The sequence below is a fragment of the Podarcis raffonei genome, chromosome 2 (genome assembly GCF_027172205.1).
Source record: "Podarcis raffonei isolate rPodRaf1 chromosome 2, rPodRaf1.pri, whole genome shotgun sequence".
In the NCBI taxonomy this organism is placed as follows: domain Eukaryota; kingdom Metazoa; phylum Chordata; class Lepidosauria; order Squamata; family Lacertidae; genus Podarcis; species Podarcis raffonei.
Window position 1 is genome coordinate 46,048,579 of NC_070603.1, and position 27,755 is coordinate 46,076,333.

General features: G+C 41.0%; 1 protein-coding gene across 2 annotated transcripts in view; it reads left to right on the plus strand.

The window, feature by feature from the left end:
• Positions 1-27,755, plus strand: part of GABRG2 (gamma-aminobutyric acid type A receptor subunit gamma2) — a 62,271-nt gene that overhangs the window by 7,489 nt on the left and 27,027 nt on the right. For both annotated transcript variants that reach the window (XM_053376471.1, XM_053376472.1), the window contains exons 2-6: positions 18,593-18,741; positions 20,366-20,433; positions 21,583-21,803; positions 23,531-23,613; positions 24,798-24,935. In XM_053376471.1, the coding sequence (XP_053232446.1) occupies positions 18,593-18,741; positions 20,366-20,433; positions 21,583-21,803; positions 23,531-23,613; positions 24,798-24,935 (659 nt within the window). The remainder of the gene's footprint in view (positions 1-18,592; positions 18,742-20,365; positions 20,434-21,582; positions 21,804-23,530; positions 23,614-24,797; positions 24,936-27,755) is intronic.

Genomic DNA, 27,755 nt, shown 5'->3' on the forward strand with positions numbered 1-27,755 from the left:
CCTGCCATTTACTAGTAAGGTGTAAGGCAGCATTTAATTTTATCTATTCAGTTACTTATTGCCCCACACCTTCCTCATCCTGTTCTTTGTTCATTGTGTTTGGAGAACAATGGATGGGCTTTGCCTTAATTTTTACCTTTCAGTGATGATGATGATGATGATAAATTGTGCTGTTTATTAATTTTAATTTAGCTAGCACATGTTTGGTTGCTTGGTTCTGTTTGAGTAGTACTGAAAACTGCTCTGGGATAGACATTATGTAGGGTAGGATATCAGTGCTTCATATCTATATCTATATCTATATCTATATCTATATCTATCTATCTATATCTATATCATCTATATCTATATCTATATCTATATCATCTATATCTATATCTATATCTATATCTATATCTATATATCTATATCATCTATATATACACAGAGAGAGGGGGGGTTGTATGCAACACTGCTGTTCCACTCCTGCAGCAGAACTTCCCCTTTCTCTCCCTTATACCTCCTCAGACATCCTCAAAATCTGCTCCAGAGGGTTGGGGGTCCTACAGAGCAGATTTGGGGATAGGGGGAAGAAGAGAAGGGAAGTTCCATTGTCCCAGTGTAAAAGCCACTCACACAACACTGGATACAGTGAACTGACTGGCAGTGGCTCTCTAAGGTTTCAGACAGGAGACTTTCCCAGCCCTACCCAGAGATGGTAGGGATTGAATCTGGGGCCTTTTGCCTGCACCAAAGCCTCTGCTGTGTATATCTTGGTCTTCCTTATTTTTGTTCTCTCCTCCCTCCCAAACAATTCAGTGAGAGAAAGAGGGTGTAAGAGAACGAACCAGGGCCCACTAGCTACTATTTTCAGGGAGCATTTTAAGAGGCAGGCAGCAGATGAGACTTTGTTTTTGTAGTGTATAGGCACATGTATGCACGCCATAGTTTTTACAATATAAATAGTGTATTCTGGTCATATGAGGTTTTTACTAAGCTGCATCAGAATATCTTCAGATATAAGCAAAAGTCTGTACTCTCTGGCAGATTGAGGATTAACAACTAAATTGCTGTTCCAGTTGCCCAGTCTTTTAGCATAATGTGAACTTGACAAGTCTTGCTAAATATAAAAGTGTCTGGTAGGTGAATTAATGAGAATGACACATTCATCCTTGTTCAGAATGGTCTTGTTTGACAGTGTCTGAAAATAAAATGGAGAGATACCCAGGCAAAAGAATATATGTCTGTTCCCACACCCCCTGCATTCCTTTCATCTCTTGTCATTTTAAAAGTACTCAGATAGCCGTGATATATATGTATCATTCATTGAAATGTTTCTATTACATTCCACTGTCTCCACAGCCCTCTTTAGCATTAGCTGCATTGGCAAAGCTGGGCATTTTCTCAGTGACACCATCAAAATGGATGTCACCATGGGCAGGGCTCTTGCCGACTGTGATGTTGAGGCAGATGAGACAATGGCACCAAGATAGTGAGAGCAGAGAGACTGGACAAGGGTGAGAACAATGGCAGCTGGAGAGAGGAGTGACTAACTTTAAAGATTCAATGGCATTTGCAGTTCCTTGTACTGTGCATGTTTGAAGCATCCCTTTGATAGATGTTGCTAGATCCCTTCCACCAAGATGAACAATATCCAACATTATCATTAATCCTAATCCCTTATTAATAAACACCCAAATATCTGAAATTATCTATGAAGAGTATTTGTTAGAGTGCATGCCAGCTTGCAATTCACTTGTAATTCTTAGATTGCAGAAGGCCAATAGGAAATATTAGAACATTCTGATATTTGCATTCCAAGAACAATCAAGCATATTGACCATCTTCAACCTTGTGCCTTGCCATTTACGGATACATATCAATAAAACTTCTAACTCAAGAATTTCTGACACTTACAATACAGTACACTCCAAGGGTAATTTAATGTCTTAACCTAATGGCCAATCAGTACAGCAGATTCTTATTATATATCTAAATTTGTAGCTTCATGCTACTGATATATATTTTATTGGTATGGAATTGTCATTCAATCTATCCTGCAAAGAGACTTTTGAATTCTCAACCAAAAGTATATAGGATAAGGAGGCTGTAGTGAAGAGAAAATAGGCTAAACTAGTAAAGTATTTTAGAGCTATTCACTATTAATGAAAGGAAACCAGTACCTGTAATTGAAAGCTCCCATCCTGATGAAGAACAGGAACTTGCTCCTTAACTGCCCCCTAATTATCAGTAATTCATTAGTTAAAGGTAAAGGACCCCTGGATGGTTAAGTCTAGTCAAAGGTGACTATGGGGTACGGCACTCATCACCTTTCTGCCGCAGTGGTACCTATTTATCTACTTGCACTGGCGTGCTTTTGAACTGCTAGGTTGGCAGAAGCTGGGGCAGAGCAACAGGAGTTCAACCCATCAGGGGATTTGAACCGCCAACCTTCTGATCGGCAAACCCAAGAGGCTCAGTGGTTTAGACCACAGCTCCATCCGTGTAATCAGTAATGCTGGCCTACCCAGAACAAGAAGCAGTTAGGAGCAGAGGAAGATATTCCTTCCAAAGGAGGAAGCTTCGATTTAAAGTCATTGTAGACCTGAAAAGCCTCCATTCAATGTTTCCAGTTTTCTTTGGGCAGGGTACCACTGCACGTGTATTTTAAACATTCACACAACCTTCCAAAATCAGGGCTATGAAACACAGGGCAACAGAAAAAACTGAACTGCAACTAGCTGACAATGACACCATCTGATTCCTAACTAAAAAGTGTGTGAAGAATGGATGGCAATTGCAGGCTCAATTGCTAGTGTGGAAGCAACCAGTCTTTTTTCAGGAGTTGGTAGCTAAGCTATGGGTGGATGGGTCAACACAATAATTGGCTACATGCCTGCCAAGTGGAGGTTATCAAAAGGACAGGAAGGATGGTTCCACTTAACCACACTAGCAGCAAAATGAATAATCCTTCAACCCTGGAAAGCCTGAACCATATCATGTACAGAACACTGGATACAAGACCTCTTGCAACTAGTAGCCAATGATAACAATCTACTCTACAAAGTACATGAAAAGTCAGTCTTCCAAAAGATTTGGAGGGCATTTTAGGAATCCTTCACCAAGTAGTACCCACAACTGGAAGCAGTGGGAGGCACAATGCAGAAATGGAAACTTCCCCAACTTAATGGATGTTAATCCAAGACAGGCATAGGCAAACTCCAGATGTTTTGGGACTACAACTCCCATCATCCCTAGCTAACAGGACCAGTGGTCAGGGATGATGGGAGTTGTAGTCCCAAAACATCTGGAGGGCCGAGTTTGCCTATGCCTGATCTAAGACTAGTGCAGAACAGTGGCACTCATTTATCCTCAACCTTATTGGGCATGCAAACCTGAACATTGTGTAGCATCCTAAAAAAACTGAACAACAGAGATGACAATACTGTAGCTAGAGAGAGAGACAGAGAGAGAAAGAGAGAGAGAGAGTGCATGAGGTTGGAGGGAGGGGGAATAAGGGATTGTACTGTTCTATGGTTGTACTGTGAAAATGCTAATAAACCATGGATGATAAAAATTTGCATTTGCTTGCTTCCAGAAAAGAGCAATTTCCTGTAGGATCCTGGTAAAAAAACAGGGGACACCGCACTATTATTGTTCCCCTTTTCCTAGCCCCCTTTTTCCCATTTTCACTTCATTCTTTTAATATTTCACCTTCTTTCTGCATTTAGTTTTCACTCTTTGCCCTCACCATCATACAATATCACAATGTCTGATCATATTTACTCATTCCTTCTTTCATCTTTGCTATAGATAGTTCTCTCACATAACACACCCCCACCAGCACCAAATTGCCCACACCATATGCACATTCATCTGGGGGAAAACTTTGGTTTTCAGCCATTGCTGAGAGGGAGAAGTGAAGAGTTAGATCTATAAAGTAAGCATATTTTGGTTCAAATGAAGTTTTTCCCTTCTCTGATGTATCGATCCAGATGGAGACATACTTCAAATGTACAGCAAAGCTTCTAAGTGCTCCCGTTTCAAAAGCAGCTTGTTCTCTCAACAATCAGCAAGTTTCCCAGAAGGAACTTTCAAAAGTACCCTCCAGGTGCAGGATGAGGACATTTTGGGAAAAGTAGAGAGAAACAAATGCTTTTAGGGTTTCTTTGAATTGAATCCTGTTTATTCAGACTGATTACCCTTGGGAAGCAGATTATAAGAAATGCTGCAAAAAAATTCATAGCATTCAAAAACACAATACTGCTTTTTTAAAAAAGAAATTGTTCGGTGGAGCAAATATTTGTTTTTAAAGAAAGGAAAAATGAAATTATATATATTTAAAAATCATATAATAAATCATATAATAAATGAATAAAAAGATAACCTATTCAAGTGATGCTGACACCAAACCCCCCCACATATGCTAAGTAAAAGAATGTACCCGGTAAGTTTTATGACCGCCCTCTCTTCTCTCCCAACCATATACTGTATACAATATTAATGTCTCACATTGAATGTAACTGATCTGTAGCAAAGAGACTATGACCTGGAAAAAGAGACAAACCAAAGAAAATCTGTGATAAAAACTATTTTTTAAAAAAATCATCCTCATGAATGCATGGCCAGTATTGATTATTATTTTTGTCATTGGTTTCTTTTCAGTTGATATTAATATTATTGAAACTCATTCACTTTCTTAGACATTTGGAATTAAGAGTTTTCTCTCTCTTTTTAGCACTAGATGCAAGTTCCCACTTCAAAATGTAAAAGACATTAGAATGGCTGCACAGTTAATGAAAATACGATAAACGGAATTCTCCATTTCTTTTCTTGGAAGTCATTAAATTATTTTGCATGCAGTCACCTCCGCACATTTTCTAATACAGAAACGGAGCGTGGACAAAAGCTGGGAGCATTAGTAGTAGCTCCTGGAATGGGAGTGTGCATAATTCAGATGTAAAATAGGAAACACATTTCTGCTGCTTGAAGAGAAAGCCATTATATGCTTTGTCTGGTGGCAGTAAGGGGGTTCAGGTGACTTAATTCACATTGTAAAAGAGTATGTATCTGTGGTGTGTGTGTGTGTGTGTGTGTAGATTACATGGGTGCATAGGCATAGGCATAGGCAAACTTGGCCCTCCATATGTTTTGGGAGTACAATTCCCATCATCCCTAGCTAACAGGACCAGTGGTCAGAGATGATGGGAGTTGTAGTCCCAAAACAGCTGGAGGGCCAAGTTTGCCTATGCCTGGGGCTAACCCTGCCCTCACTGCCAAATGCTTGGCAGCCATACCCTCACTATCCATGTGTCTAGAAGACTTTTATGTGCATAGTAGCATTCCTGTGTAAGACTCCTCAAAGAATGTTCTAATTTGCCCCTTTAGCATGGAAGAACTGTACATGCTTACATCAGTACACATTGAGAGCCAGTGTGGTGTAGTGGTTAGGAGCGGTAGACTCGTAATCTGGTGAACCAGGTTAGCATCCCTGCTCCTCCACATGCAGCTTCTGGGTGACCTTGGGCCAGTCACACTTCTCTGAAGCCTCTCAGCCCCACTCATCTCACAGGGTGTCTGTTGTGGGGGAGGAAGGGAAAGGAGATTGTGAGCCGCTTTGAGACTCCTTAGGGGATAAAGCGGGATATCAAATCCAAACCCTTCTTCTGACCCACTCCAAATCTCCCAATGCATGGATGCTGAGGCTGCTGGTTCTACTTGCAGCACTGGCTGGGCTAGCCTAAGGAGCCACACATCCCCCCTCACACATTTCTTCATGGTTTCTCTAGTTGTCCCCTAATGATTGCTCTTTCCTCTTAGAAGGCATATTTTTCTTCTCCTTTTTCCTCATCTGGGATCGAAGGGCACATGGCTGTTGCATCCTTCTCAAGCCGTCCTGCCAGCCCCGAGCTCCTTTGCAATGTTAGGAATAGTTCCAGCCCAACAAATCCTTCAGATCAGATCTCAGCCTCACAGGGCTGGCAGGGTGGTGTGAGCAGAGCCCCCCAGAAAAATGTGCCTGGGGCCATCACCCCGGCAGTTCCCCCACATGCTGTTCCCTTGAATAAGACAAGTCCTGCCCTCGGGCTTATGAGCTAAAACATATGGCATGAAGGGAAATGAAATTGGAAGGGAGGGGTTAAAACAAAAGCTCAAGCGCTGTTTCTTTGTTAAAGTGTGCTTGTAATGAGCAGCTGGAATGGAAACAATTCAAGGGGAGGAGCAGCCAACAGTTGCTGGCCTTGATGGAGAGGACTTGGAATTCAGTTCTCTTCAGTGGGCTGATGGAATGTTTGCTGACAGATTACAGTTGAGGGAGGAGTCTGGTGGAGCAATGAGGTCACATGAGATAAGGATTGTAAGGTACTTAGCACACTAAAAGAAGTACAGAAATGCTAGCTACTTGATCTTACACGTAGAAGGATGGTTTGTGTCACAAACCAGGCCTAAACTGAAGGCCTATAATGCAAGACCTGTGCTGTTTCACCCTCCCTCCCTTATACAGTCTTACCTTGGTTCTCGAACAGAATCCGTTCTGGAAGTCCGTTCGATTTCCAAAAATGTTTGAAAACTGAGGAGTGGTTTCCGGTTGGCTGCAGGAGCTTCCTGCACTCAATCGGAAGCCACGTCAGATGTTTGGCTTCCAAAAAAAGTTCACAAACCAGAGCACTTACTTCTGGGTTCACGGCGTTTGGGAGCCAAAACATTTGAGTCACAAGGCATTTGAGAACCAAGGTACAACTGTAGTCTCTTTTAACCCCTTGTCTTTTGTTTCTAACTGCATTAAGTTTATGTGAGCTATAACCACTTTTAACTATTTGCTTTTATCCGTCTCCTCTTTTATTCACATGTTTGTATCTTATGCTGGCTTGCGACCGTAATAAAGTTTGTTGTTGCTGCTGTTGTTATCTTAGACTGGCTCTAAGGTCACCTTTTAGTATCCTGCATGTGATGGAGATTTATGCACTGCTTTTTATTTTAAATCCAATGTTCATAGCCTGAATTTTAGATTGCATGCTACCATTGCATCTCTCTTGCATGAATGTATGTTGCAAAAATACAATATCTAGATTAACTGGTGTGTGGCGGTGGTTGTTTTCATTGTTGGTTCAAGCATCTTCTTGCAATTTTATTTTGCTACATAACGAAACTCCCTCTAGCTTATATTAGAGTTTGTAAACTGAATGTATGTTTCCCCACCATATTGTACGAAACATAAATCACAGTCTAGTACTTGCAGTATGTACGTAATACTTACTCCCTGCTAAGTATGGCATACAAATTTGCTCTGATAGCTTCTGTAGTTGTCCTCTAACAATCAATAGAGCAACAGATTAATTGCTCTTACCTCTCAGAATGCATACATTTTTTCCTTACTTTTTCCTCACCAGTGACTTATGCAGTGTTTTGAGGCATCAATACATTCTTCTGTAGGGTGGCTACTTATACATAACCAGAAAAGAGGTGCATCACCAAAAAATAAATGACTAATTTATATGTATAGATGCAGAATTAAGTAAAAATGCATCTCACCATAGTTACCAGGTGACCTGTGTTGGCCAAGTGCTGCAAACTGTTGTTGGGCAACTTCAAGTCTCCTCATGCTTTTTCTTATGGTTCTATATCTTTAAACTGGACCTTGGACTGGACACATCCACTCTATTTTTCTGCCCAAAGTGGAACAACAAATGGTACTCCCCACTCTTAGTCAAAGCTGGCCAAGTTATTTTGGCACCTGAGGCAGAAAATCCCACAAGCACCTGTCCCTGAGAGTAAAAATATAACAATGATACATCTAACAGTTTTTTGCTCTTGGTGACACCCTAAAGTGGTTTCCTGAGCTGGGTTCCTCACTCTGCATAATAGTGGGTCCAGTCTTGTCACACCACTCAAAGCAGGATCTGCTGTGGACATGCCGAGACATTCTTGCTCCCTTCCCTGGAAGTGTTGTGGTGGAAGACACTTCATCTGCCAAGCTTCAACAGATAATTCCCTGGGTACCAGCAGAACTAAAAAGCACGTGCCCTTTCTTGACCTTGAACGAAGGTTTGCAAAGGCATCTTGCATGAGCCCTCATTTACTGATGAAAAGGAACCAGCAGCCCCTGGTTTTTCCCAACTTCCCCACGCCAGATGGTGGCTGTGGTGCAGGATCGCTATTTCCTATTCTGAACACTAACTCAGACCTTCAAGACTTAAATTACAACCCCAGTACACTTTTCACTGCTGAATTTACATAGAGGTAACATAGTCCTTCTAGGGCATTGCCACATCACCATGGTTAAAAATGCCCCCAAGTTTCAGTTACTTACAATTTACAGGTTTATTTCTGTACACAAAACCTCTAAATATGTCTCAAGAAAATCAGCTGACTGTTGTACATAGGCTGTTTGCATGGTAACATGATGGGATGCATGTAGCGCTGTAGGTTTCAGTGCCAAGGACTGGGGCAAAAAAATACCCCAAGAAATCTATAGATTTTGTTCTACCAACAGAATTTTTTGCTTGTTTTTTGTCTCACTCATGTTACTAGACTTTACCCCCCCCCTTAACAAAATCTGACCCAGGGAAGCAAAATAATAATTTTTTAAAAATTCCCTTCTAACATTGGAATGTAGTTTGGGGTAAAGTACCCATAACAACATTTTTAAGGTTTTAAAAGCTCCCCCCACCCCGGTGAGGAGTATAAAAAATCATAGAAAAGAGAAGAATTTTATCAACCAGACCTACTAATTTGTTGGATTGTGGCCTTGGTCTCCCAGGGCTACTGTTAATGTTCCAGTAGCTTATATCAAATAATTGATATTTCTCCTGCATTTTATAGTTCTGCCAACCTTTCATATCTAATGAGATATGAGGCTGTCCTGCATTTAGAACTGGGAAGGATTGGAATAGACTGACTATATTTTTCTAACCTTTTTCTGAGAACTAATGAAGCATGGAACTGTTATTTGCTTCAATTAAATAAATATTGAGAAGAAACAAAAAGGAGGGGAAAATATCTGATTAAACTGTGTGACAATTCCTCCATTTGTGGAGCTAAACTCTTATTTAATGCAGGATCAGAACTAGAAGAGGCTGGAAGTACACAAACTCTGCATAGCAAAGAAGAGGAGACACAAAATTGCACAGGCGGTAGTGAAATAATATGCAGAGGCAGCAGAGGTGAAGGGAACATGTAGCTGATAGGGGCCTTTAGAGGAAAAGTTCAAATAAAAATTGGATTAGGTCTCTTGCTGTGCCTTGAGTAAACAAATTGAAATTCTGTTTGACGCAGTCCAGCAAAATAAAAGCAAGCCGATCAGTAAGCTTTATGTGTGAACAGGTTCCATCCTTTCGTCAAGATTTAACTAACTATTAATATAATTCTTTATCAGTCAGGATAAAGAGCATTGCAAACATTTCTAAGAACCCAAGTCTGCATCACTGCAAAGAAAATGGATGTTGACTTATCCTTCCCAAATGTCCAGACATGATTCCACCTTAATTGGCATTTTTCCTGGTCAGCTATATACCTTGCTAATACTAGCTGAAAGTCAAGCAACTACTGCACAGTTGTACCTCTGGTTACGAACTTAATTCGTTTCGGAGGTCTGTTCTTAACCTGAAACCGTTCTTAACCTGAGGTACCACTTTAGCTAATGGGGCCTCCTCCTGCTGCTGCACCGCTACCACATGATTTCTGTTCTCATCCTGAGGTAAAGTTCTTAACCCAAGGTACTACTTCTGGGTTAGCGGAATCTTTAATCCAAAGTGTTTGTAACCTGAGGTACCACTGTATTATGTTATGGTAATGTAATAGCACCCATGTCAGCTCTTGCCTAGTAAAGCACATTTCTCACTCAGACGGCACAAAGCCACTTAACGTGCCATTCATTCCCTTTTTAGTGTCAGCTGAACCTTGCAAGTGGAGGAGGAGAAGGGCTCCACCCATGCACATTCTGTTCTCTTAAGCAAAGAGTACAAGTTGTAGCTGCAACTTTAATGGTGTCAGCTCTAGATTAAACAGATACATACAATTTACTATAAGCCATATGTTAACATTCATGTGGCGCTGCATTCCTTCTTGAAAAAGACACGCCTTCCATTGTCTGTCGAGACAGACGGATGCCAGCTTCCTTCTAAAAAAAGATTAGGCATTGTTGCATTGAGGCTTTTGCTAAAGCATGAAGCTTTAGTAAAGGAGGTGCTTATTGGACTGGTGATGTTTTTGCTTTTGATGATGATGTGGTGATGAGGATGAGGATGAGGATGACTGGTGCTGATAATATTCTAAGTAGGAATTGCCTAGGGCTTTAGGTTAAAAAAGTCTCCCTTCCTTCAGGTCCAGTGAGGACAGGATGATCTGCACACAAATCTCTGTGCTGCTAAGCAGAGAAGAATGTTAGGCTTCACTAATGCATCCAGTGTTCAATGCATTTGTTGTTGTTGTTTAGTCGTTTAGTCGTGTCCGACTCTTCGTGACCCCAAGGACCAGAGCATGCCAGGCTCTCCTGTCTTCCACTGCCTCCCGCAGTTTGGTCAGACTCATGTTGGTAGCTTCTAGAACACTGTCCAACCATCTCATCCTCTGTCGTCCCCTTCTCCTTGTGCCCTCCATCTTTCCCAACATCAGGGTCTTTTCCAGGAAGTCTTCTCTTCTCATGAGGTGGCCAAAGTATTGGAGTCTCAGCTTCACGATCTGTCCTTCCAGTGAGCACTCAGGGCTGATTTCCTGAAGAATGGATACGTTTGATCTTCTTGCAGTCCATGGGACTCTCAAGAGCCTCCTCCAGCACCATAATTCAAAAGCATCAATTCTTCGGCGATCAGCCTTCTTTATGGTCCAGCTCTCACTTCCATACATCACTACTGGAAAAGCCATGGCTTTAACTATACGGACCTTTGTTGGCAAGGTGATGTCTCTGCTTTTTAAGATACTGTCTAGGTTTGCCATCGCCTTTCTCCCAAGGAGCAGGCGTCTTTTAATTTCGTGACTGCTGTCACCATCTGCAGTGATCATGGAGCCCAAGAAAGTAAAATCTCTCATTGCCTCCATTTCTTCCCCTTCTATTTGCCAGGAGGTGATGGGACCAGTGGCCATGATCTTCTTTGGGATTGGGATGTAGACTGATCTTCTTCAATCCTCTGGCCACTGCTGAGTTTCCAAACTTGCTGGCATATTGAGTGTAGCAGCTTAACAGCATCATCGTTTAAAATTTTAAAAAGTTCAGCTGGAATATCATCACTTCCACTGGCCTTGTTATTAGCAGTGCTTTCTAAGCCCCATTTGACTTCACTCTCCAGGATGTCTGGCTCAAGGTCAGCAACCACACTACCTGGGGTGTACGAGCCATCCATTTCTTTCTGGTATAGTTCCTCTGTGTATTCTTGCCACCTCTTCTTGATGTCTTCTGCTTCTGTTAGGTCCTTTCCACTTTTGTCTTTTATTATGGTAATCTTTGTACGAAATGTTCCTTTCATATCTTCAATTTTCTTGAACAGATCTCTGGTTTTCCCCATTCTATTGTTTTCCTCTATTTCTTTGCATTGCTCGTTTAAGAATGCCTTCTTGTCTCTCCTTGCTGTTCTTTGGAAATCTGCATTCAATTTCCTGTATCTTTCACTATCTCCCTCGCATTTTGCTTGCCTTCTCTCCCCCGCTATTTGTAAGGCCTTGTTGGACAGCCACTTTGCTTTCTTGCATTTCCTTTTCGTTGGGATGGTTTTAGTTGCTGCCTCCTGTATAATGTTACGAGCCTCCATCCATAGTTCTTCAGGCACTCTGTCCACCAAATCTAAATCCTTAAACCTGTTCCTCACTTCCACTGTGTATTCATAAGGGATTTGACTTAGATTGTATCTTACCGGCCCAGTGGTTTTTCCTACTTTCTTCAGTTTAAGCTTGAATTTTGCTATAAGAAGCTGATGATCTGAGTCACAGTCAGCTCCAGGTCTTGTTTTTGCTGACTGTATAGAGCTTCTCCATCTTTGGCTGCAGAGAATATAATCAATCTGATTTCGATGCTGCCCATCTGGTGATGTCCATGTGTAGAGTCGTCTCTTGTGTTGTTGGAAGAGAGTGTTTGTAATGACCAGCTTGTTCTCTTGGCAGAACTCTATTAGCCTTTGCCCTGCTTCGTTTTGATCTCCAAGGCCAAACTTGCCAGTTGTTCCTTTTATCTCTTGACTCCCTACTTTAGCATTCCAATCCCCTATAATGAGAAGAACATCCTTCTTTGGTGTCATTTCTATAAGGTGTTGTAAGTCTTCATAGAATTGGTCAATTTCAGTTTCTTCAGCACCAGTGGTTGGTGCATAAACTTGGATTACTGTGATGTTAAAAGGTCTGCCTTGGATTCGTATCGAGATCATTCTATCATTTTTGAGATTGCATCCCAGTACAGCTTTCGCCACTCTTTTGTTGACTATGAGGGCCACTCCATTTCTTTTACAGGATTCTTGCCCACAGTAGTAGATATGATGGTCATCCGAACTGAATTCGCCCATTCCCGTCCATTTTAGTTCACTGATGCCCAGGATGTCAGTATTTATTCTTGCCATCTCATTTTTGACCACATCCAACTTACCAAGGTTCATGGTTCTTACATTCCAGGTTCCTATGCAATATTTTTCTTTACAGCATTGGACTTTCCTTTCACTTCCAGGCATATCTGCAACTGAGCGTCCTTTCGGCTTTGGCCCAGCCGCTTCATCAGCTCTGAATCTACTTGTACTTGTCCTCTGCTCTTCGTCAGTAGCATGTTGGACGCCTTCCAACCTGAGGGGCTCATCTTCCAGCATCATAACTTTTATATGCCTGTTGCCTTTGTCCATGGAGTTTTCTTGGCAGGGATACTGGAGTGGCTTGCCGGTTCCTGCTCCAGGTGGATCACGTTTGGTCAAAACTCTCCACTATGGCCTGTCCATCTTGGGTGGCCCTGCACAGCATAGCTCATAGCTTCTCTGAGTTATTCAAGCCCCTTTGCCACGGCAAGACAGTGATCCATGAAGGGGATGCATAGTTTCCCTCATTGAAATCAATAGGTTTAAACATGTATAACTGGAGGAAAAAATGACACTATGGACCAACTGATATATTAATCAATGAAACAGTGGGCAATTGTACTTGTATAATTTAAAGCTCTTATTTGTTTCCATTCCTTCTCTATCTGAGGTTGTCTGGCATTCTCATAAGATCCATAGTCTGCCCACTATAATTCTGACTGTGGGTTTCGTTAGATTTGTTTCATAACTTGGAAAAAACATTCTGAAGGCAGAACAGCCTGTTACTAATAATATGAGCTTAAAGAGTCTTAAGGATATGTGTGGGCTGTAGTCACATAACTCTTATTGGCATAAATGAGACTTTTGCCCAGATAATGCCCTGCACTTGCACATGGAAGTATAATACATTCTCTAAATACTGGACTATTGCTCATCTCTTATTTACACATCGGTTTATAAAATATAATTGCTAGCTTTTGGGTTGACATACCCAAAGGAATGCATAGCTTCTTCCTTCTGTAATTTATTGCCCTGTACATGGATGACAGTGAACTTGCTTTCTTCAATCACTCTTCCCAGGCCACCCCCCACCTGGATTAGTTCATGTGTGAATTTGGGCTTCCCAGAATACCAGAAAGGAATCTCCCATTAGGAGACGGGTTCTTTAAATACTTTCACCATTTGTTAAAGTGCTGTTATAATGCTTGCTTTGGATGTGAGAAGCATTTGTGCTATACCTTTGGTCAGGCATCCCCAAACTTGGCCCTCCAGATGTTTTGAGACTACAACTCCCATCATCCCTGACCACTGGTCCTGTTAGCTAGGGATGATGGGAGCTGTAGTCCCAAAACACCTTGGGGGGCTGAGTTTGGGGATGCCTGCCTTTGGTGCTTGTAGGTTATACAAGCCGGAATATTCAGTTCATTTGTATGCACACAGGCTGTAGAGACAATTGACAGAGCTAGCATGACCACAGCAGAAGAGCATTCCAAGCAAGGTTTACACATTTCCAGTTACACATTTGGCCCTTGCCAACCTGGTATCTTCCAGATGTTTTGGATGACACCTCTCACCAGCCACAGCCAGCAAAGGCAGCATTATATTGAGACATAGGCCCCCTTCAAGCATTCATATCCAGTGTTAAGTAAGCCTGTGAAAGGGACAAGCTGATGCTCTCCCCTGTCACCATTCTCATCACCCTCCATGTGGATTGCAATGTGGGGAACAGGACTGGTATGCATGGTCCCTTCTTGTGGTGCAGGTATAAAACCTGAATAGGGCTTTTAATTCATAAGCATGAGAGCAGGGTGTTATTTCCAGATTCGATTGCAAATTGCATAGGAAAAGAATCCACTCCAGGGGCCGACGGGTATAAGCACTAGTGTACATTGTTGGAGACACCTGTGTATACTTTCTATTAATCTTTTATTTCTGTGGTAACATTGGTTTGAGACCCTACACTGCCTTGGGCAGTTTTTGCAGAAAGAAGGCTAATAAATAATTTCTGGGAAAATGTAAGGAGGCTGACAAACTGAAGTGATTTCCTGTACATTTTCTCTGGAGCGCAAATATACCATTCTGCCGAACCACGTTCAAATGATATGTGGGCTCGAGCTTCAGAGACTGTGTGAGATTTGTCTCCCTGAAATGCAATTAGTTTGTTAGAATTGCAGGCAGCTTCATAAACCTGCTTACATCACCAGTTTAATTGTCCATGCCCTGTTTTTCTGTACATAGAGGAATGCTGTGTAATGCAATGGCAATTAAAAATCCTCATTTTTGAGAGTCAATAAAACAAGGAGGGCTCATTACAAGCTGTGCTTTGGCTGCAAAGGGCCTAAGCAATGGTGCTAGGGAAACATGGCAGTTAATGACAAAGTGGCAACCAAGGGATATCTCAGAGACGGAGCTCAGCATACGTTGCTTGCTAACCAATTTTTAAAGATACACAGTTTTAGTGCGAGATTCTCGGGATTTGTTGTTGTGCAAAATGGAGGGTCGTACAGAGGCACTCTGAGGAATATCCAACACAATATTAGTGTGGCATTTGATTTGCAGTTTTTGAAGTGGTAGTGTACATTGAAGTATTAGTATAACTGTCACTCAATATAGAAATAGTGGTGATGGTTGCACTAGCTGTTGTGCACTATATTCTACTGGTGTAAGTGACCCACTAGATTTAAGCAGGGCACAAGATTCAACATAAGGCTTCTGTTATTGGAATGGCTTCTGCGCTAGTAATGTGACATCATTGGACATCCCCCTCTTTTTATATCTCTCTGCGCAGAGATTCCTTTGGACTCCTTGTGAAAATGACTGATGGTGGCCTTGCTTTAGGCATCAACTACATGCTATTTAGAGTCCCAGTATGTTTTCCTTGCATGTTTTTTCCCCTTTCCACAAAGCAGTTTGGGACAGCCTATTTCTAAATGGAAGAAGGGCAGAAGGGAAGATGTTGCTTAAAAATGTTCCTCTCTAATAACTTATTCCAGCTCAAAATCACCCTCATCCCCAAGCTGCATTTTCACCTGTGGGAGAAAAGATACAGGGTCACCGTATCTTTCTGCCACTTTCCTACTTCTTCCACTTAGTTACAGTTATTTTAGTTATGTTTGCTTATTAATATTGTTTTATGCAACAGAGTTTCATTTCAGCTGTTAAATTAGCTTAGCTTATTTGGTATTTTTTATACCATGCTGCATAGATTGATTGTTTTGACTGAATGGTTTATACATAATTGTTTTTAATGTGTTTTGAATGGTGATGCTTCTTGTTCATCTGATACCTTGTGAGCCACTTTGGGCACAGGCTTCTGAGGAGAAAGCTGCATACAGTGGTACCTTGGGTTAAGAACTTAATTCATTCTGGAGGTCCGTTCTTAACCTGAAACTGTTCTTAACCTGAGATACCACTTTAGCTAATGGCGCCTCCCACCACCGCTGCGCGATTTCTGTTCTCATCCTGAAGCAAACTTCTTAACCCGAGGTACTATTTCTGGGTTAGTGGAGTCTGTAACCTGAAGCGTCTGTAACCCGAGGTATAAGTAGGTGATGTTGACTCATACAACAGCTCAGTCAGTAGAGCATGAGACTCTTAATCTCAGGGTCATAGGTTTGAGCCACATGTTGGGCAAAAGATTGCAGAGGATGGAGTAGATAACCTTGGGTTCCCTTCCATGATTCTATGATGTGAGAAAAAGCAGCAAGGGAGAGGGTGATTTTGGAAAACGACACCTGGGGAAAGAGATCAGCAGCATCTCTGCCTCTCTTCCATTCATTTGCTGACCCAGACTGATTTGGGTTTCAACTCCACCCCACAAATAAATATGGAAGAGAGAATATTGGAAGTCAACAAAAACTTCATATGTTGCTGGTCACTTTGTTCTGATCAGATTTGTCTTGTCATTCATGTCAGTTGCTGCTTACGGACATTATTGGAATGGCACAGATACAGCCAAACTCCAAGGAAGCAGCTTCCACACTCTTCAATTATCTTATGAATTTGGCCTTAATCCCTTGCCCCACTTCTGGCAGGGTGGCCCTCTTATCTATCACCAAAAAAGTGGAAATCCACCATCCCCAAAGAGGGACGATTTTGAAGAAAATTTGGATATGTATCTAGATTCAGTTGTAAACATAACTTGTTTAATGTAAATAGAAATAAAATCCATTTCACCATAGTAGGGGAGACTGTGTCCAGGTGAGCAGCCTGCTATTCAGGTACTAACTGTTGATTGGCAGTTTCAAGACCTCTGCTCTGTGCTCTTCCTCCTTAGAGTTCTTTATATTCAAACCAAGCTTGGCAAGTGGGCAGCTGTTCAGTATACTTCTTCAGACAGAGGACTTCCTCTATCTAGTAGCCAGCCTAACATCTGAAGATACCAATTTTATAGGGCTGGGAAGCAGGTTTCCAGCACTATCATCATGGGCAAACCTTCATACGGCACCCAAAGGGCTATAAGCAAAGACCCATGCATTAAAAAATAAAATAAAAAATCGTAATAACTTTATCTGAAGAGTGAGCTTCATCTGCAAATCAGGCGTAGCTTAATGGAGTTTCCCATTGCCAAGCCTATGGCGATTCTTAAACGGTGGCTGTACAAATGCTGTTTCTGCTGCCCCAGCAAAAGCAGATTTATAGCAGCACTTTGCCCTACATTCTGTACGCTTCTGGCTGCATCAATACAGAATCCTGAAAAAGAAAAGAAAAAGGACACCCTTTTTAGTTTTTCATACACCACCCAGAAATGTACATTTTGTAATGATTTAGGGTTGTGGTTTTTTTAAAAAGATAGCATTACTACAGGCCAATTGCTTCCAGATAAAGCCCATATTTGGTGACTTGCCTTCTGATTTTCAAGTGGGGATCTGCATATATTTCACACAAATGTGTCCTCTTTTTGCACTCTGTTTTTGTGATTTGGAAGTGGGAACCCTAACTGCAAGTAGAGATAGTGAGAAGTCATTGGTAAAGTAATATATTAAGAAATGTAGAGGAATTAGTCTTCCACTCACAGGCAAATTACTATATCTCTTTTGGTTCTCCATCTGTCAAATGGTAATATTATTGGCCATTGTGAAGATGAATGAGCATTATAAAGGAGGCTAGGGAAGGGCCATAGCTCAGTGGTGAAGCATACATGTTATACTTAAAAGGTGTCAGGTTCAATCCCTAGTATATCTAGGCAGGGCTGGAAAAGACTCGTGATCAAGCCCCAGAGAGCTGCTACCAGCGAAGGAATAGCTGGACCATGGATAGGCAAACTAAGGCCTGGGGGCCGGATCTGGCCCAATCACCTTCTAAATCCGGCCCACGGACGGTCCGGGAACCAGTGTGTTTTTACATAAGTAGAATGTGTCCTTTTATTTAACATGCATCTCTGGGTTATTTGTAGGGCCTGCCTGATGTTTTTACATGAGTAGAATGTGTGCTTTTATTTAAAATGCATCTCTGGGTTATTTGTGGGGCATAGGAATTTGTTCATTATTTTTTTTCCAAAATATAGTCCAGCCCTCCCACAAGGTCTGAGGGACAGTGGACCGGCCCCCTGCTGAAAAAGTTTGCTGACCCCTGAGCTGGACCAATGGTCTGACTTGGTGCACAACTGCTTCCTATGTTCCACTTTGGGCAAATAATCATATTTAATACTGAACTTCCCAGCAGGCTTAATGTAGAATAGTACAACAAGCTAAGGTTAACATGATTTGGGTGTAAATATAACTTATAGTAAGATAATTCTAAGACAAAGACTGTGCCATACATCTTTCTGTTCATGCACACTAATGTTTAGGTGATACACTGCCTTTAAAACCTTTTTTTTCTTTAAATCTGAACCAATAGAAGTAATGGGTAGCTTTGAAAGATGCATTAAGTTAGAAGAGAGAAAATGTCTACTCAGCTATCTTGGCATTCTCAGTAAATTGAGCTGTAAACATCAGTCTGTAAATGGTGTTCCCTCTTTCATTTCTTTCTGTAAAGCCATTTCAGTGTTTTGTGCAGAACTGTCATTATTTAAAAGGGGCCTAAATCTAGTCTTGATGGTTTCTAATGGAGCTGTCTATGAATGTAATTGCTGTGTTCAGCTGTTATATGACTCCAGTTCTTTCTTTCCTTTCTTTTTCAAACAGTTCTAGCCAAAAGAGTGATGACGATTATGAAGATTATACAACCAACAAAACCTGGGTTTTGACTCCCAAAGTTCATGAAAGTGATGTTACCCTTATTTTAAATGGCCTGCTGGAGGGATATGATAACAAACTAAGGCCAGATATAGGAGGTGAGGGTATTTTCCTTCATTTGTTAATAGCAGTGAGTTGGAAGGGGAAGTAATGGTGATCACTTAACAAAGTGGAAATGACAATAAAGAAAATATAATAGCTGCTGACAATTAGTGTTTCCATTAAAGAATCTGTAATCAAAGCTTTCTGAAACAAGTGTTTAGACCTCTAACTGGTATTACACACACACACACACACACACACACACACACACACACACACGTCAACTCTCGTAGTTATTTAAAGAACAGTAATGGCATCTCATTATAAACATAAACACATTGCTGTTCAAATTAATTTGATGAAATGTTCAGGAATCTATGAGCGAAGTGGTGCCTGAAGTCAATGGCAAAGACTGTTTCAGAATTTGTACTGCACCACTCTACTATAACATTCATTGAACAATTTCAATTAAGATTAATTAAGTGGTTCAAGGCATAGGGTCATGCTGCTGTGGTGTGTGAAAGATTAACATGGTCAGTAAATATTTTAAGTCATTTAACAGCATGATCACAGGTATTAAGCTACAGTAATATATAGTGGCATGGATAGAAGAGAATATGGCAAAGGTAATTTTTTGATCCTTAATCAATGTGCATTAATGAAATTATTTGTACTTTAGTAGACAAGCTTTCAGGTATTGTCAGTAAACTAATACAATCATGTCAGATACAAGTCCTGGAGAGCTAGTGTGGTCATAACAAGTCATGTTGTTCCAAAGAAATCATCAGTGGAAATGCCAGCAAGAGCATGATAACGGATAACTAGGTACTATTTTAATCCAGTCCAAATAACAGGCATCAAAAGAAGTCATAAAGTGGTCAATGAGTGGCCTGGGGTTGCAACCACCAACCCATCCAATGATATTCAGATTTGGAGGAACTGGGAAACTCAGAGTGGGGCTGGGCCAGGATGGACAAGGGCTGAGGCAGCAAAATTGATAGGCATAAAAATGAAAGATAATGAGTACTTCTTCCATGGGGTTTTTTATCTATGACTGCATTATGATGGCTCATAAGGAGGAGAGAAAATATAATTCGAAAGCAGTTATGCTGATCACGGTTTGATTTATGCATTGCAATCCTCCAAGCATATTATTGTTATAGTTGATGTTGATTTCTTTTTCATGATTTTGGTGGTTACTGTTGTTGTTGCTGCTGTTTTGTTTCTTGGACTTTTTCTATATCTGCAGAACCCTCTTCTGGCTAAATTAGTCATTTTGTGTTCATTCGTACAATGTGAAATGTCTGATGTGATGTATCATTAAGAGACTTCAGAAATACAATGCAGTTTCCTATTAAAAAAGGAAATAAGCGTTATAACTATCCCCACCCCTTGCAAAAATACTGATTTGATTACAATCACATTAATAACACAATAGTATAAATGGGGCCAAAATCCACCCCCTTCTTCACTACGGTCATCAAGCAAGAATGCAGTTTTATTCATCCTGCATTTATTGATATGGAAAATCTCACATACCCAAGTCCTTTTATGTTCTTTCTTTCTAGAAAACAATCAGATTCTTTCTTCAAATACTATATTTTGTATCTAAGATTTTCCTTTATGTTCTAGATGTTTTACCTGATGTGATATTAGCAGTTATTACTGTTTTTGTTACAGTGCAGCCAACGGTAATTCATACTGATATGTATATCAATAGCATTGGCCCAGTGAATGCCATCAATATGGTAAGTAGCATATATTAATACATTTTGCCAGTGTTATTTTTCTAGAATAAGAGGTCTTGGAACTCACCATGAATGCCACCCTTGTTCTCTTATAATGGCAATGGCACCCACATGAGAGGTGCCGGAACTAGCATGAGTTCCGGTGAGTTCCAGCTTAAAAAATGCCCTGCATTTTGCCATGTTTGTATTGTAAATTACGGTATGTTATTCCTGAATGCCAATACACATTGCTGTACACACCAGTCAACACCCCTGTATTCTACCCCATGTATCAGACAGAGCAAGGGCACAATACTTGGATGATGAAGACTATACACATGTATCTAGAACTGGGTCACATGATTCAATCGGACTTCTGATTGCACATAGGTTTGCCATAAGGCTGCAATCCTATGCACATTTACATGGGAATAAACCCTTTCGGAGTCAGGGGATTATTAGAGCCGTGGTTCTTAAATTCCATCCAAGATCAATTAATTTCTGTAGCTAACATGAATATTTGTGTCCAAAGAATTATGGTTGCTAAATAAATACCTAAGAGCTGTTCATACTAAATTCTTAATTCTGCATTTCATACTGAAATCTTCCTTCAGTAATATTCTTTTTAGTAGATATTATACACAATATCTCTCTCTATTTAAGTTTGACTGGGCCAAATAAGAATTATGGAAACACCACGCCAGCAACTAACCTAAATTTTTATATTGTAATTTGATGCTGTGAACAACTCTGAGATATATGGATAAAGAATGGTGTACAAATTTAATTAATCAATAATAAATAATTTTAATTTACAACAACCCAAAATTTAGATTTATGTTTTACTGTATGAAAACATAGATTTGGGGAAATGGTGGGGAAATAGCTAAAGCAACAGTTCATTAGGATTGCAGTTTTAATGAACACTTACCTGGGAGTCATAATGAGCTCAGTGGGTTTTACATCTGAGTGGGCATAAATTGGAATTGTGTCAATGGGGCAATAGCATCCGATGCAGAAACATCACATTAAAACCAGGAGCTCTGTTCTATTGTGGGTCAGGCTACTGATGAGATGTGTGTGTTCTCTGTGAACTGGCCATGAAAGTTTTGAATAGCAGGACTGAATGGACGTGAAACTTATTTTGTTTGATGTGTTTCAACATTGCAGGAATATACAATAGACATTTTTTTTGCTCAAACCTGGTACGACAGACGGCTAAGATTTAATAGCACCATTAAAGTGCTGAGGTTGAACAGCAACATGGTGGGGAAGATCTGGATCCCTGACACATTCTTCCGAAACTCAAAAAAGGCTGATGCTCATTGGATAACAACTCCCAATCGGATGCTCCGGATCTGGAATGATGGCAGAGTACTATATACACTGAGGTAATCTTACCGCTTTTTTAATTTTATCCAATATACCTGTTACATGTTTCCAATATGAGTGAAAATGGTATCTCCACTTAAAGAAAAGAAGTACGATGCCTTGAATATTTTAGACAAGATGAAACAATAATAAAGCTAAATGCCCCATAGAGCTCATGTGGTGTCTTGGTTAGAGGTTAGTGAATGACCTTGGGCCAGTCACTACCTCTTAGTGTGGTATAGTGGTTAAGAGTGGTAGTCTTGTAATTTGGGGAACCGGGTTCGTGTCTCCACTCCTCCACATGCAGCTGCTGGGTGACCTTGGGCCAGTCACACTTCTCTGAAGTCTCTCAGCCCCACTCACCTCACAGAGTGTTTGTTGTGGGGGAGGAAGGGAAAGGAGAATGTTAGCCGCTTTGAGACTCCTTAAAGGGAATGAAAGGCGGGATATCAAATCCAAACTCTTCTTCTTCTTCTTCAGTCTAAGGATAGGAGTGGGACCCAAATTAAGACACCCACCAGCCTGTAAATGGGCTGGGTTAGGATCCAGCAAATCCTTGCCCAGATATGCTACACCTCTGCCCCCGAAATGCCCCATTGAAGGATTTTGCACCTGTTATCACAAGTCATTCTCAAACAGGCTGTAACTTCAGTGTGTATAATGTATATTTGTGGGTTGGTGGGGGCTTCAACAGCAGCTAAACTTTTATTATAGAGCATGGAAGAAAACCAAGTGAACAGCTCTGCCCCTTTCCCCCCACATGTGCAGTTTGGGGTTTAGGATTGAGACCATAATCTCTCAATCCCAGAATGTGCTTGCAGTGGCTGTGGAAGTGCCTACACATAACTCCCTGCACAGCACAGTTTTGAACTGGGGCCTTGCACCCCAAATGAGAATAGTTTTGAACCAGTTTAACTATAATGGCTTCCACTGAGAGAGTTAACAGTTCTGTTGAAGCCTGCTCTGAGAACTACATTTTCCAAGATGGCTCCAGGAGAAAATCAAGTCAGTTTAGCTGGTATGGCCACTCTTGAAGGCTTTATGAAAGGGGGCAAGATCATTCAAAACACAGCCTGCTTTAGAAACTTCCCTCCATTGGGAAGACCTCAGAAATGTGTAGGAAAAGTTATTGTCGATCCTTAAAGCCGATTCCACTCACAGGGAGTCAACGTTGAGGGCAGGTCATGAGCCCGACCCGTGCACACGGGGCTTAGGTAGTTCTGCGTCACAGGCCGTTCATTACCTACCCCTCCTATTTCAAGAGTATTATGTTAAAGGAATCCGGGGTGTGTGTCCTCTGTCTGAAGCCCAGACAGGGGCCAGGGCCATAGCACGACCCCTATCGGTGACCCTGGGGAAATTCCTAGTTGATGTGCATCAATAGGTCTCCCCCTTTCGGTGGTTAACCCTTACTAGACTCCTGGCAGGGGGGCAGGAGTCAGATATAGTCATTGGTTCCAATGCCTAAGCCAATACCACTCACATTCTGTAATCGATAACGTTGTTGCCTTTTTCAGCCCATTAACCTAAATTCTGGTGTCAAATGTCTTTATTCTACAATGGGGGAAGGTTCAGGACCTTGTCATGCAACACTGTGACATAAGAAAGCATTTTACTTTACATCCTAATCAATAATACATTAAAAGAAAGAGTGGATTGTGTCTTCTCTCAACCTGTTCACTGCTGTAGACCTTGAACTTCTAGAGCTATGAACAATTGATTAATATTAATATATGCTTCTTCTTAGATTGACGATAGATGCTGAGTGTCAGTTACAGCTGCACAACTTTCCAATGGATGAACATTCTTGTCCACTGGCATTTTCAAGCTGTAAGTAGTAATCTAAAAAATAATATTTTTTTAAAAAATTGATTCATTTGGAAAGTAAAGAGGAATATAAATTTTTAAAAATGCATTGCTCAGTAAATCTACTGTACTTAGTCCGAAGAAGGCTGCAGTCTAAAACACATTTACCTGGGAGGAAGTCTCATGGAACTCAATACGCTTGCTGCTGAATCAATGTGTACAGAATTGCATGATAAGTGTGTTGGTGCTGGAGACAACACATTTATGGACAGATGCTTAACATGGATCACTTGTAACTATTTACAGTAGCTGATGAACTAGCCCAGAGTTGCCATCTTACATATTTTGAGAGGATGATTGTAAATAATCCTTATGTTACGTGGGCATTTTTAACATACAGGTCAGACTAGACTTCTGCTGTCCTGTGTTTCATGCCTTCTCCTTAAACACAAGAAGGTCCAAAAGTCAATATTACATCCATTACACCACATTAGTCCCCCCCCCCCACCCAAAGTAATACAAACATAAGCTTCCAGGCAACCATTATTTTCAGGCGGGATTAAATCACATGTTGGCTTATTCAGGTTGCAAAATTAAGATTGATTTGGAACTCTTGCACAAGGAGTTAAGAAAAGAGACGGCAAAATGCACCAGAAAATGTAGGATAACTTTTGCTTGATGTAATGTTGTCTTAACGTCCCCACAAACAAATCAGGATGAATATTCAAGAAACAGATTGCCTGAAAGCAACCTATGTGTTTTCCTATGTACAGGATATACTGGATACAACAGTGGGGAATTTAATGCTGGTAGGTGGAGAAATGGGGCGTCATTAAAGACCTTACCGTTTTAAGTGATCTACATACAACCCATCACATTTAAGTCATTATAAGTGCAGAGAAGCATTACAGAATTTATTCATGGCAGTTTAGAGGCTGTCATAAATAGAAACAAAATAATTGTGACAATTCATTATTTGGGGGAGCAAAAAGAGACATAACTTAAGCATGCCTTTCTGTATTTGTTTGGAACTGCAAGGTCCCTTTCTGAATATAAGCATCATGACCACTTGGGTGTGTGTGTGGCAGTGAGAGGGAAAATGATGTGAATGCATTTGTGGCAAGTGCCATTTATGGTCATGTGACCATGAAGGAAAGCAACATGTAAATGAAAATTGTGATGGAATGATGATCTTCATTGTTTTGAAGATGGCTACCCAAAGGAAGAGATTATCTACATGTGGAAGCGCAGCTCAGTAGAAGTAGGAGACACTAGATCCTGGAGGCTGTATCAGTTTTCATTTATTGGGCTCAGAAATACAACTGAAGTCGTGCCAACAACTTCAGGTAGGCGAAGCTGCTCTACTTTAATTGAACATTTGCTCCTACTTGACGCTGAAGTGGGGAAAGGGCAATACTATGCTTACTGTGTAGCTGAAATTATCAGTTTCATGGGATATTTCTGTTGACAAGCTGTGCCATTTTAGACTACCAGTGTGGGATCAAAACATGAAATCAGGCGTGGGAAAGTGGTGGCCCTCTAGATGTTGGACTCCAGTCCCCATTAGCCCTGGCCAGGAAAGCCAGTGGTCAGTGATGATGGGAGGTGTTGTCCCACAACATCTGGAAGGTTACCCTTCTGTGGCTTAGATGCTGCCATATATATAATCAACAAAAATAGCATGTTAGGTGGAAGGCTCTGCCTTAGCTCTGCAGGGCCAGTCCTGCCATTAGGCAAGGTGGCCAACGTGGGTAGCAGATGTGAGGGGACATGAAAGGGCAGCAAAATGTTAATTAAATAGGGAGCAAACATTTCTACTTGCTAGGTGGAACTATTGCCCCCCTGACCCTTTGACATTGTAATTTTGTATAAATGGAGAATGTTTTATATTAGAGAACAATTAAACATTTATTATTCCACCTTCATTTTGGAAGGAAACCATCTGGCAAGAGAGAACTCTATATAATTGCTTACAGCAGAATCCTATGCACGTCTGCTCAGAAGCAAGTCTTGGTGAATTCTATGGGGCTTACTCCCCAAGTAAGCATGTGTGGAATTACAGCTTTAGATTCTCACTGCAAAACACCAAAATCAAACCAAATATAACCTGTGTAACTCTTCTAGTCTCTTGAATACAGCTAGCTGGAGGATGGATGAGCAGGATTAATGTGAGGTAAATTCTTGGCTGTGCCTGCTCTGTCATCGGAACTGCAATATAAAAGGGGTTTCACAGAGAATTTTTGGTAACTCGGTATCACAACTTTTCTAATAGGCTTCTGGAGATGCAGTGCTTCATTTTGCCTTTGCCTCAGGGTCAGCAGTAAATGGAACAATCTAGTCCTAAATTGGGGTTGCTTCTTTGTGCTGGACGGACTGCATGTCAGGGAGCTAAATCTCTTTCCTTTTGCCTGTTTGTGTCACCCTCAGAGCACACATGTAACAGGATCTGTAATAACCACAAAAGATTAGTGACTCAGAGCAATGAGCGTTACCTCATTACTGAGCTTGGGATGAAGCACACAATTGTGGGTCACACAGACGGATTGGATCCTGAGTGGAGCTTAGTGTAGATAAATACATTGCATAATTAATTCGATTTGAATTTTGTAGATTAATTGTCTTGAAATAGATTCACACTTCTGATGTTGTAGTGTCTTACTGTACAAAAAAGGGCATTGTTGACAAAACTTTCCTTTAAATTCTACTGTCTATATCTGAAGCACATGTAGGGATAGGGCAGTGACTAGGAAAATGGTCCAATGCAGCAAAAAGCCATTTTTTTGCTCACACTACAAGTTTGCTGCTGGTCTAGCTTCAAGGTCCTTTTGCTAATTCAGAAAGCCCTAAACAACTTGAGTTCAAAGCACATTAAGGACCTTTTGATCCCTTATGCTCTACCTCAGATCCTCTGATGGGGCACTTCTTGTGGTTCCCCACATCCTTGTAAAATGGTAAAAGGTAAAGGTTAAGTACCCCTGGACGGTTAAGTCCAGTCAAAGGCGACTATGGGGTTGCAGCTCTCATCTCACTTTCAGGCCGAGGGAGCTGGCATTTGTCCACAGACAGCTTTCTGGGTCATGTGGCTAGCATGACTAAACTACTTCTGGTGAAATGGAACACCATGACGGAAACCAGAGCACACAGAAACGCCGTTTACCTTCCCGCTGCAGATGTACCTATTTATCTACTTGTTCTGGTGTGCTTTCAAACTGCCAGGTTGGCCGAAACTGGGACAGAGCAACGGGAGCTCGCCCTGTGGCACAGATTTAAACTGCTGACCTTCCGATCAGCAAGGCCAAGAGGCTCAGTGGTTTAGACCATAGTGCCAGCATCACATAATATAATAATCTCAATAATTAACAAGATGAAAGATGAAAAAAAAGTATCTGACGAAGTGTGTATTGCACACGAAAGCTCATACCTTGAAAGCTTATATTTAGTTGATCTTAAAGGTGCCACTGGGATTATTTAAAAAGATTTTTTCATCTTTCCTCTTGTTATTGATTATGACTATGACAGATCAGCACGGCTATCCACCTGAATCTATAATATATATATGCATTGCCAGCACACAATATTGGAGCAAAAAGTTTATATTTATTTAAATATAGTATACTCCCTCCATACTAAGTGAGCCTTAGTAATGTGCAGACACCAGGCTCTATGGATATCCACAAATACCTCTAAGCCTCAGACTGCAGGTGATGACTCAAGAGAGCCCCTTAACCCAGTAATGCATCAGGGTGCCAGTGACTCCTCAACAAAAGAAACAAATTCAAGCTTTCAGCCTAGTTTCTAACGTGGACAAATATACATCTGTGCATGAAAAGACCTTCTTGGTTTTGCTTCCATTCCAGGAAGGTTAATGGAAAATCTCACATCAGTAAGAGCTGTATTCCACCTGGAACACAATTTGCATTTCTTGTAGTTATTGGTTTCCTTTCTGTCTCTTTGCTAACAGTTTTTTGTTTTTGTTTTTAAGTCAGATAGGAACAAAATCAGTGCTATGAGCTTCAGTTCTACTGTTATATTTAGTGAATCAATTTTATGAAGTTCTGTGCATTATTAAAAGAGAGTGTTCCTTGAAGGAAACAATCCATTCACATTAAGCTAACACCATCCTCCTAAGGGACCATTAATCTCATTTCAGAACCCTCAGTAGTGGT